The 12,208-nt window shown below is 52.0% G+C and overlaps 1 protein-coding gene across 2 annotated transcripts in view; it reads left to right on the top strand.

The window, feature by feature from the left end:
• LYRM4 (LYR motif containing 4) overlaps window positions 1–12,208 on the top strand; it is a 92,112-nt gene that overhangs the window by 20,422 nt on the left and 59,482 nt on the right. Inside the window, 1 exon segment of one of the 2 annotated variants that reach the window (NM_001076306.1) lies at window positions 5,447–5,567. The exons of the other annotated variant lie outside the window; for it this stretch is intronic. Coding sequence (NP_001069774.1) covers window positions 5,447–5,567 — 121 coding nt within the window. 2 annotated transcript variants of the gene reach the window in all.

Here is a 12,208-nt window from a genome sequence, read left to right on the forward strand (position 1 = left end):
AGATCAGGGTTTGAATTCCACAAAGGGGACTAAGTAGGAGGTTGGCCAGAGTCCTCAGAACTGGGCTTTCAGAAGTCTATGACCGTTGGGGAAGGAATTCCCAGCACCGTCTCTTTTGTGCCCTAGGTTTTCCTCTCTCTCTGCCCTTCTGCCCACTCACCTGTCAGAACTACAGCCGTGGGTTTACTAACACATCTGTCTTTTCCATAGCCACACCTGGGCACCTGAACTCAGCTGGCCCACTGCACTGCCTGCTGCCCAGCTCCACTGGCCTTCTCGTTGGACAGCGAGTGCTGGAAGCCTGCTCCGGCTCTCCGTTTCTGAAATAATTGTTTTAAACCCCTTTGCTCAAGCTTCCAATCCTCCTCACTCTTTTTTTCTTTATAATTTTGCTTTCTGATGTATACTTCAGAAGTCATAACAGAAAAGAACAAACTCAATTGTCTTAGCTAATTTCACTGGGGGTTTTTTTTCGCTTTTCATTGATTCAGCACATTTTAAAATAATTTGTCTCATTTTCCTATGGGATATTACTGCCTTTCTAAAATGTTAGGAAATATTTCTAATTTATTAAACTCTGCTTTTACTTTATTACTAATCAAGCTGGGTAAGCCATTAATTGTCATCTGAGTATGGCTTTGACTACATTCCAAAGATTCTGTGCATTGACTTTTTCATTATTTTAAAAATATTTTCTTATTATGTGGCAAATTTTGTTTCCTTCTCCCAGTTCTTATTCACAAGCGTGTTTCCAAAACTCCGGGTGTTTCTTCCGGCGTGTACTGCACTGTCGTCACGGAGCGCATGCCGACGCGTTCTTGCTGAAGTTACTGACGGCCTCCTAACTGCTCGCTCCAGTGGGGCCCTTCCCAGGCTTCGTCTTGCTTTCCTAGGGCGAGTGGCGTTCCTGTGTCCTCCCTGCTTATTAAACTGGGCCTCCTTGTCTCCTGTCTTTCCTGCCTCGGTACCTTGCCTGTTTTAAATATTGGCATTTCTCCCAGGCTGAGTCCCAGGCTAGCTGCTCTTCCGGTTCTGCAGCTGTCCTCGGAGCAGACTTAACTACCCTACCGTCTTGCCTCATTCTTCTTTGTCAAGGATTTTCAGGTTTATTACCAGCTTGGACCTTCTCATCGGAGATCCAAAACCATGTTTCTGGTAGCCTGCTGGACATAACTGCCTTGTTGTCCCTGCATTGCCTTTAAAAAATCCTTGTAGAACCTTTTGTTGTTATCTGTTAATACTAAGCACTCCTGGCTATATGTATTTGTCTAAGTATATTCCCTTCCCCAATCTCGTCTCTCACAGGTTGAACCTTCTCTGATTTTTCTTTATTATGGTAAATTACTAGCACTTTAAATTATTAATAAATAATAATTATTATTATAATTTAGAGAGCGGGACTTCCCTGGTGGCTTAGTGATAAAGAATCCACTTGCCAACACAGGAGACAAGGGTTCCATCCCTGATCCAGGAAGATCCCACGTGTCACAGGGCACCTAAGCCCGTGCACCACAGCTGCTGAGCCTGTGCCCTAGAGCCTGCTTTCTGCGACAGAGAAGCCACTGCAGTGAGAGACCCACGCACCACAGCTCGGCAGTAGCCCTGCTCTCACTGCAACCAGAGAAGAGCTCACACAGGAACGAAAACCCAACACAGCCAAAAATAAATTTTTAAAATTTTAAAAATTTACAAAGCATAAACTCCAGTCATCAGAAGTAATTTGAAACATGCTATCTTTTTGTATTTTTTTCTGTATTTAACATAATTGAGATCATCCTGAATATAGACTTAATATCTTTCATTTCAGAAAACTTAACATCAGAGGGTAAAGTTAGATTCCATATTCAACAGCTTCCACCAAAATTAATTCCAAAAAGATCAAAGAGTTAAACATAAAAAGATAGACCAAAAAAGTTCTCAGGAATACATGAGTGCGTATTTGTTGTGATCTCACAGTAGAGAAGACTTGTAGCTATGATGTATAACCAAAAGTCATAATATAAAAAGTGATACACTTGGCGGAACGGAACACTTGTACACGACAAAGCACACAAGCATAAAGTCAGATGGCAGTCCAGGGGGAACTTCACGACTCATCCCAAAGATGGTTTCCTTAGCACCATCTTACAAATCACTCAGAAAGATCACTCAGTGAAGAAAAGGCAGAGAGCATTAACAGAGACACGAATGGCTTTAAGCTTGTGAAAAACTGGTCGGCAGCACTCATAACAAGCAACATGTAATGTAAAGTGAAATGAGAGGCCGTCTTTCACCTGTTAGGTCAGCAGAGGTCAGAGAGTTTGACGGCGCGTGTTGGCAGTGGTGCTGGAAACAAGCGGTGTACATGTTGCTGGGGGAAGCGTGGGCTCGTCCCTCTGCACAGAGAACTTGGGCGATATTTTATTAAAACCACAGATACACATGTCCTTTGCCTTACCACCTCCATGTCTGTGAGTTGACCACAGACATGCACGTGATGCTTCAGGAAACAAGGGTGTTGACTGTCATAGCAAGACTGGAAACAATCGAAGTGCCCATTCGTTAGTGAGAGTCGCTCAGCCATGTCCGACTCTCTGTGCCTCCATGGACTATACAGGCCAGAGCACTGGAGCGGGTAGCCTTTCCCTCCTCCAGGGGATCTTCCCAAGCCAGGGATCGAACCCAGGTCTCCCGCATTGCAGGTGGATTCTTTACCAGCTGGGCCACCAGGGAAGCAAGGGGCCCCCTAATGGTGGGTCTCGTGCTGTGGGTCAGCTCGTTTGTACTGATAGGAAATGATATATTTTGGTTCAGGAAGTAGAGGTGCACAGTGTGTTTAGAGCTCCACTGTTGTGAAGAGGAACATACATGTGGAGGGTGTACTGTGAAGCCCATGTCTTCCGGAGGCTTCACGGGAACCTGCATCTAATGAGCAGAGTGTCGGGGCCGGGAGGCTGAATACTCTCCTCACGCCTTGCTAGGCCTCAGACTTTGGTACCTATGACTTTAAGGGTTTGGAAACATCTCTTTTGGAGAAGGCAATGGCAGCCCACTCCAGTGCTCTTGCCTGGAAAATCCCATGGACGGAGGAGCCTGGTGGGCTGCAGTCCATGGAGTCGCAAAGAGTCGGACAGGACTGAGCGACTTCACTTTCACTTTTCACTTTCATGCATTGGAGGAGGAAATGGCAACGCACTCCAGTGTTCTTGCCTGGAGAATCCCAGGGACGGGGGAGCCTGGTGGGCTGCCGTCTATGGGGTCGCACAGAGTCGGCCACAACTGAAGTGACTTAGCAGCAGCAGCAGTAGCAAGCATCTCTTTTAAAAGCTGCATGATGTCATAATTTATGTAGCCGCTTTGTTGTTGAACATTTATGGTTGTTTCTATTTTTAATGTTTATAAACAGTTCTGTAGTGAATATCTTTCTGTATACAGCTTTGTTATTTCTACAGGCTGTTTCTACAGGATCACTAAGAGTAGAATTAGTGGATAAAGGATTATGAACGTTATTATAAATTATGATGCCCTTTTCCCCACAGGACGTGTAGTTCATATCCCACCATCAAGCTGTACATGCCCTTTAAAAAAAAAATCTGCTAATTTGATGGACAGGAGATTCTGCCCTGTTTAAATGTACGCTTCTTTGATTATACCTGAGGCTGAGGATCCATATATTTATCTCATGCTTCTCAGTTTAGTCACTCTAGGCTCCCTGGTGAATTATTGGTGTGTACCTCTCGCTCACTGACTGCGGTCCTTCTCTCCTACTTGATTTACATGTGCTCAGGATGTTAATCTTTTGTCTTATTTGTTACTAACTTGGTTACGTCTTTAAGGACATGGAAGAGTTAGCCAAGAAATCAGGCTGGAGAAGGACACTCCCCATGTGGAGAAAGAGCAGGCCGGCCGTCAGGAAACTCCGGGTCTTCCTGTGTAGCGGGAGTCGGTGGCTCCTCCTGGACATGGTGCTTGGCCGGGTAGGGTCGAGGAACAGGGGTGCCCGGTCCGCACTAATGCACTTGACCCTTATGGTAACAGTAAACCAGCAGGGGAAGCATGTCATGGGTTTACTTGCAGCTTCCCCCCAAGACTGAGAGCCTTTGGTCTCCAGGGTGGCTTTTCTGACGGCAACTTGACCTCCTCACTCCATGTCCTCCTCACTGGTCAGTGTCCTCCTCCTTAAATAACGAAGCTCAGTTGTTCCACTTGCGCTTACTGCTTATGTCAGTAGCTGTCTCCTTCATAATGCTCTCAGCCACTCTTCCTAAGGCTTGCTTGCCACCTGAACTATTTGTAGCAAGACTTGAAGTACCGTCCGGAGACAAGATGATCTTTCTGCTCTTCGTGAGGCCAGTTTTTGTTCTTTTAAATGCCTTGCGAATGGCATAGCAACTTGGCTTATAGCAGGTACAGTTGAAAATCACAGATTCTGTTCAGCTGTTTCCAGAACCTAGTTCTACCACTTACTGGGCATTTGATCTTGGCCGTTTTTATTATCATTACCTCTGAGTTTAGTTTGTGCGTATTAAATCGGATAATGCGCATCCCATCCTGAGCACGGTCTCCTGTGCCTGGTCCCCGGGCCGTACATCCTAGACTCGTAGGTGTTATTTCTTGTCCCTTTGGACCCTCAGTACAGTTTGGCAAATGACTGGAAAACAGCTGTTTTCTTTGCAGATTTCTGAAAATAAAAATCTGAGGTTATACTTACCTATGTTGCATTCAGTATTACCAGCTTAGCGTTCTTTTTTTATCCTTTCTGGAAGTGTTTTTCCTCTGACCTTGGAGTTCAGGGTTTTATAAGTACATATCTTGGCACAGTTGTCTGGTTATTAAACCTCCATGAACCCTCTTAACTTATCGTCATCACTTCTGAGACATTGTCTTCCATTCCAACTAAACTGCCTACTCAGTCCAGTTTGTCTGTGCTTGCACCGTGGACTCTCAGGCCTCTTGGTGTCGTCTCCACTCTCAGCTGTGGCGGGGTCCCAGTGTGGACCACGCGTGTCGCGGTCCACAGGACGAGGCAACAGCCTGAGGGTGGGGCGAGGCTGGAGAGCTGACCCCGGGGCGGCGACCGCACCCGTCGCCGTCTCGGTGCCCGCGTGCCCGCTCATACAGCGCCCAGCCGCACCACAGTCCTCGCTTGTCTCTGCACGTTGAGGGCCAGTCGTCTGTGTCAATGGAGGGAAGCCAGACGCCAACAGCTCTGAGGAGCCCATAACCTGAGGAGCATTTTCTGGAGTTCCGTGTGACTTGTCCAGAGTCAATTCACCTCCCTAAATCTGTTTGCTCAGTCATCCCAGCATAGGAATGGATGGGCCTGTGCCCAGAGCAGCGAGCAAAGGTGATTCTCCCCAGGGGCCCAGCAGACAGCTGATTCCTAGGGAAACTCTTGTGAATTCATTTAAAAGCATTGTTTCAGACACACTGACACATTTTCCTCTTTTTCCCTGAATTCATTTAGAACTTACGCCATCCGGAGGATAAGAGACGCCTTCAGAGAAAACAAGAATGTGAAGGATCCTGTAGAAATTCAAGCCCTAGTGAATAAAGCCAAAAGAGACCTGGGCATAATCCGTCGGCAGGTAGGATGGCCAAGAGCCTTGAGCTTTCACACGTCCCCCGAGATTGGATGTCACAGCTTTGGTGTTTGTGAGTCACACCCGGATCACGAGACTCTCTTCCTCTTGCTCGTGTGGACAGAGACGAGCTGTCCTGTCACTGAATCAAGGGGTGCACGAAGGAAGTGTGCCAGCTCTCCGCATTCCCAGAGCACACGGCCTCTGGGGAAGCTGGGTTCCCACACTTTACTAAACAATGGTGCTTTAAGTATGGGAGAATTTTTTAAAATTTCGTCTCTTTGTTAGATGCATTACACATTGATACCCACCCAGACGTATGTCAAAGAGTATAAATATATTCTACTTTTCCTAGTGTTTTAAGATCATAACTCAAGACCATGCTGCCCTTTTCCTGAGGACAGCATTATTGGCGATGAAGCTGAGTTTTGTTGCCATGTGGCAGCGTGTCCGCAGGTGTGAAACATAGCTGCGGGCGCCGCAGGACCCGGCGAGGGTTTTGTTTCCTCTTGCGGGAGAGCCGGCGGTCGCCTTGGCCTCTCACCCTGCTCTTCCTCGCGAGGTGGACGGGGCTGCAGCCGGGCCTCCGGGTGCGGTGACGTGTCCTTGTCTCTGCAGAATCGATCAGGGCACCAGCGGCGGAGCGGCCTGCTGTTGCTGGTTTTCCCACCGTCTGAAAAGCCGTCCTCTCCGCTGTTTTTCTCTAATGCAGCACGAGTTCCACCGTAAGGTCGTCTCTGCTTCCGTTTGCTTCCCGCTCTTCCTCGCAGTGAGTTTGTTTAGCTGTGGAAGGACACCCTTACATTTTCCTGAGACCTGTGAGCGTGTTAGAAGGGGCTCCTTTCTCATCGTCAGGAAATCCCAGCCTGGCTGACGTTATGTCGTATCGTGACTTGTGACATGTGTATCGGGATACATATTTACATCTCTGACTCTTCTTCATGCTTGACTCTACACCATTCATAAAGCAAGCAGTATTAAGGGCTGGTTTTCTTCTTATGTCAAAGTTAATAGTCTCGTTATGTTGCCTGCATCATAGAACAATCCCTTCTATAATAATCTTTCAGATTCTGATAGCTCTCTTTGAGTTCTGCAGTAATCTAGGAGTAGAATAACTTGGCCATTTTAAAGAAATGATCTTTAACTATAAAGGCATGAAGAGATAATAGGATCGTCAGAAAAAGAAGCTGGTCTGCAGATTTCCAAGGATGCAGATAGTGGCAGAGAAGTGAGTTGCCCTTTTGAAAACTCTAGGATGGCCTTCCCGAGGCATCAGTGGGGGAGTTTTATGGGATCCTTTAGCACCAGAACTTGGAAAAACAAGCAGCCTGCATCCTTATTTTGCATAAATTCAGGAAGATGCAGTTTTTGGCATTTTCCCACACAGAGGTTGGCAAGCGCCTCCAAAACAGACTGGTTTTCTCTTTTACTGTAAAGTTGCTCAGAGTAGGAACTGCTGAGAAAAGGGGCCTGTACATAATCTTGCCACCATTTCTTGTGTTATATAATTGTCTGTGTCACTTCTCAGTTTGAAATGCTTTATTTAAAAAAAAATGGATAGACTGGCTCTCACCAGACATGCCCAGTGAATCCGCACAAACCAGTTTCAAACCCTAGGGCCGCGGGCCGGGCCGTCCCCAGGACAGCTGCCAGGCGCGCCGTTCTCGATGAGGGGCGGGCAGGGGGCATGCAGCCGCTTCCGGGCGCAGTGCTTCTGTGTTAACCAGCAGAGCAGCAGGGGCCTCCCTGTCGCATCAAGACTGTGCCGAGTCCCAGCGTCACGCTGACCGGAGTCACCTTACGAGCTGCCAGCGTCTCCCTGAGCCGCCTGGCGCTGAGCCGGCCAGGCTGGCCTTGGCCTCGAGGCCGTCGAGAAAGCGGCATCTGTGTATCTCCACCCGGCCCGCCTCCCTCCCTGCCCCAGGCGCTCTGTTCTCCACAGGCCGCTGGGTGAGCCTCTGAAAGGGAAGTCAGCAGGTGACACGCCTGCCCGAGACCCTCCAGGGGTCATCTGCCCCACTCACAGCATCCGGGTGACGCCCTTGCTGCCCCTGCCGCCACCCCCTCCCCGAGCTGACCCTCTTGGAGGCCCGGTCCCCCTCGCGTGGAGTGGGCTCCCCAGGCCTTCCCGGAGCTGGGCTCCCCTTGCCAGGCCGGGCTTCACTCCGATGGCTTCAGTCACAGGGAGTCAGTCGGTGATACCGGGCGACGGCCTCAGGCAGCCGCGGTGCTCAGTCGGGAGGGCCAGCCCGGCTCCTCGCTGTTTGGGGGCTGAATGAATACTCGGCGTTTGTCGCCTGAGGCCGCAGCCCTCAGTCCAGGGTGTGTGCCACCAGAAGCGTGCGATCACCCCGGCTGCCCCGAACCCGCGTGGGCCGTCAGATGGTCCACGGGAGGAGGGAGGGGACCCGATGACCTGAGGCATCCCCCCCAGAGCCGCAGCGATCCCCACGTCACGTGCGCCTCCACGGGGCGCTCCACTCCAACGGAGACCGGCCGCCAGGCGCGCACCTCTGTGGCGCGGCTCTCAGACCGGGATGGCCTCCCGACGCGGCCCGCCTCCTGCCCCCGTCCTCGCAGAGGGTCTCAGCTCTGACGCTGATGACGCCCCTGTCGCACGGTGAGATTCTGCAGTTTTGACAGAAGTCTCCGAGGAAAGATTTCTTCTGATTGTCTGGGCACAGAGAGTCCGAGGTGCAAGAAGGCGGGATGCCCTGTCTCGGGGCGCCCGGCCAGACACGCACTCAGGCCTCCGTTCCTGAGGGCAGACTCAGAAGGTCCAGGACGTGAGCTCCTGCGTCAGGAGGAATGGAAGGATCTAGATACTTTCAAGTCCTCTCCCAGTGTTGATCCCCAGACATTTAAGGACCGCGTCGTCCTAGCCCATCCTGCCCTCAGAGGTCATCTTTCCTTCATGTGCCGAGACAGTTAGTCTTCACGTGGCCACCCCAGGGATTCCAGCAGCATCAGCAGCTCACACCAGCCTTCCCCACGGCCCCTAGGGGTGACTCTCCTTCCCCACAGCCCCTAGGCGTGACTCTCACTGCAGGAGGCACGTGCAGGGCAGAGTTCCTCTGCACAAGCACCTCGGGCTCCTTTCCCTCACTGTCCGTAACTGGCCCACGGACTGGAAGCCGGCCGGCCGCCGCTTCTTCTTTGTTGTGGACACGCTGTTGTGGACCACCTCTCCCCTAACCCCAGGCCCCTCTCTATCTACCACCTCTGCCCCAACCCAGGCCCCTCTCTATCCACCACCTCTCCCCTAACCCCAGGCTCCTCTCTCTCCACCACCTCTCCCCTAACCCCAGGCCCCTCTCTCTCCACCACCTCTCCCCTAACCCCAGGCCCCTCTATCCACCACCTCTCCCCCTAACCCCAGGCCCCCCTCTCTCCACCACCTCTCCCCTAACCCCAGGCCCCTCTCTATCCACCACCTCTCCCCCTAACCCCAGGCCCCCCTCTCTCCACCACCTCTCCCCTAACCCCAGGCCCCTCTCTCTCCACCACCTCTCTCCTAACCCCAGGCCCCTCTCTATCCACCACCTCTCCCCCTAACCCCAGGCCCCTCTCTCTCTACCACCTCTGCCCCAACCCAGGCCCCTCTCTATCCACCACCTCTCCCCTAACCCCAGGCCCCTCTCTCTCCACCACCTCTCCCCTAACCCCAGGCCCCTCTCTCTCCACCACCTCTCCCCTAACCCCAGGCCCCTCTCTCTCCACCACCTCTCCCCTAACCCCAGGCCCCTCTCTCCACCACCTCTCCCCCTAACCCCAGGCCCCCCTCTCTCCACCACCTCTCCCCTAACCCCAGGCCCCTCTCTATCCACCACCTCTCCCCCTAACCCCAGGCCCCTCTCTCTCCACCACCTCTCTCCTAACCCCAGGCCCTCTCTATCCACCACCTCTCCCCCTAACCCCAGGCCCCTCTCTCTCTACCACCTCTCCCCCTAACCCCAGGCCCCTCTCTCTACCACCTCGCCCCTAACCCCAGGCCCCTCTCTATCCACCACCTCTCCCCCTAACCCCAGGCCTCTCTCTCTCCACCACCTCTCCCCTAACCCCAGGCCCCTCTCTCTCCACCACCTCTCCTCCTAACCCCAGGCCCCTCTCTATCCATCACGTCTCCCCCTAACCCCAGGCCTCTCTCTCTCCACCACCTCTCCCCTAACCCCAGGCCCCTCTCTATCCACCACCTCTCCCCTAACCCCAGGCCGCTCTCTCTTTCCAGCTGCCTGTGTCCTCTTGCATCCTGTACAGCACAGACATTCGCCCACTTTTCTATAAACTCTGTTTCCAGATAAAATGGTTTCATAAACACAGCTTAAGCCTGGCAGCTTGTTTGAGTTCTTCCTCTGCTGAAAGCAGGTCCCGGACTAGCCCCTGCTAAACCTGGCTTCCCTGTCCGCTTCTCAGGTGAGGTCAGAAAAGCGGGAGAGGCCCTTTGCGTGGGTGCCAGCGGCGCCAGGATGGTGCGCGGAAGCCAGCCGAATGAGGGGCCCGGGCACGCGGCTCTCACCGTCTGGGCCATGGAGAAGTCACGGGAACGTTCTGCCTGAAACGTCAGCAGAGATCTGGGTGGTTCACGCCAGACAGAGAAGCAAGAGTGTCAACCAGACTCTGCTTTCGTCTTTGTTCTTTTCTCCATTTTGCTGTTCTATTTATTCCTTCTGATCCCTCTGTGTAAGTCGTTCATTAGACTGTCATCATCCCCAAGTTAGAGCTCCATGCTCTAAGGATTGTAAGCCTTAGGATATGCCACACCCTTAGGACTGTAAGCAGCAGTAACCAGGCTTCTTTTGTAAGGCTGTCTGCTGTACTCCGTCGCCTGCAGGGAGGGTGGTGCCCAGCCTGGGTAGCTCACAGAGATTGTGAGAAATCACAGAGAAAGCATTTCCCCAGCTTTCCGAAGCAGAGTTGTGTCCCTGGCCTGATAGCCCTCGCCTGTGGGAGAAGCGGCAGCAGGAGCCCCTCCCACAGCGCTGGCTGAGCAGGCCCTGTGCCCGCGTTCCTGTACTCGGCCGCTATTTCCTTGAGTGTGAGAGTCACAATTATGACTTCAGGAGAATCCAGCTGAATCTTCAGTGTGTAGCACCTTTTTGTTCAAACCTGGTGAAAACTAAAATGTCTGTGCCAAGGTTGGGGGTGTGTTCAGCTGTGTGCTGCTCTCAGCGTTCACCAGTGTGTGCCCTGGGACAGCGCCCCTTCAGCTCTGCTGGGGTCCGAGCCGAGCGGGCTGACAGGTTCCCAGCCCCTCACTCGTGCGTGTAGGCTGGCGATTGAGCACTGGACTTACTTCCAAAGGATGTTTGCTTACTGAGCCAGTAATGCGGTATTCATGTGTCCAGCTCAGCAGGGTTTGTGTAACTTAAGTATTGAGATGAGGACGTATGTTGTTAATATATTGTTCTCAAGAGGAGAAGGGGACGACAGAGGATGAGATGGCTGGATGGCATCACTGACTCGATGGACATGAGTCTGAGTGAACTCCAGGAGTTGGTGATGGACAGGGAGGCCTGGCATGCTGCAATTCATGGGGTCACAAAGAGTTGGACACGACTGAGCGACTGATCTCTGATCTCATTGTTAACTGTAAGCTGTAGTTACAACCTGAGAAGGTCAGCTGGATATCCTGTCTTCTAATTCTGGATAACAAGATGTTGGAGTTATACCATTATTGTCAGCAGCTGTTTAGTGATGACAAGATTCCATACCACGTTAGCTGTTCATGTTCTTTAAGGAAGCAATTCAGATAGTGGCTGTATCAGACCCAGAACTGTGGACCTGCTGCTGTGCGCGATTCAGGGCGGACGCTCTGCACAGCCACTGAAGACACCAGGAAGGGGGTTGATGACATGGGTGGCAGCCTGCTTGCTAACCCGAATGTCATCCTGCAGACGGCCTGAGAAGGCGGGCGTTTTGCCCACAGGTCTTGTGGGAAGGGCAGTGCTGCGAGTTTCCTGTCTTCTGGCTCACTCCTAGCTGAAGCACTGTTCTGGTAGTCTCAGACGAATCTCTAAAGTTTATTTGGCAATCGTTTTGATGGAGGAGAGGGAAGTCATCTGTAGATGCTGCTACTGCTGCTGCTAAGTGGCTTCAGTCGTGTACAACTCTGTGCGACCCCGTAGACGGAAGCCCACCAGGCTCCGCTATCCCTGGGACTCTCCAGGCAAGAACACTGGAGTGGGTTGCCATTTCCTTCTCCAATGCATAAAAGTGAAAAATGAAAGTGGAGTCATTCGGTCCTGTCCGACTCTTAGTGACCCCATGGACTGCAGCCCACCAGGCTCCTCCGCCCATGGGATTTTCCAGGCAGGAGTACTAGAGTGGGGTGCCTGCCTTCTCCCATCTGTAGACGAGGGGCATTTAAAATTACACATCATTCACAGTATCCAAGAGGTAGAAGCGACCCAAATTCCCACTGATGGATAAACAACAAAACGTAGTGCTTACGTGCAGGGGAATGTTACTCAGTCTTAAAAAGGAGGAGACTGACACAGGCTACAACGTGTATGGACCTACAAGCCTGCGCTCAGTGCACTAAGCCAGACGCAGAAGGACCGGCACTGCCTGATTCCCCTCGTGTGAGAGTCCTCACGGGGCCAAGCGCAGAGACAGGGAGGAGGGTGGTGGCGGCAGCCAGGGGCTGG

The sequence above is a fragment of the Bos taurus genome, chromosome 23 (assembly GCF_002263795.3).
Source record: "Bos taurus isolate L1 Dominette 01449 registration number 42190680 breed Hereford chromosome 23, ARS-UCD2.0, whole genome shotgun sequence".
NCBI lineage: Eukaryota > Metazoa > Chordata > Mammalia > Artiodactyla > Bovidae > Bos > Bos taurus.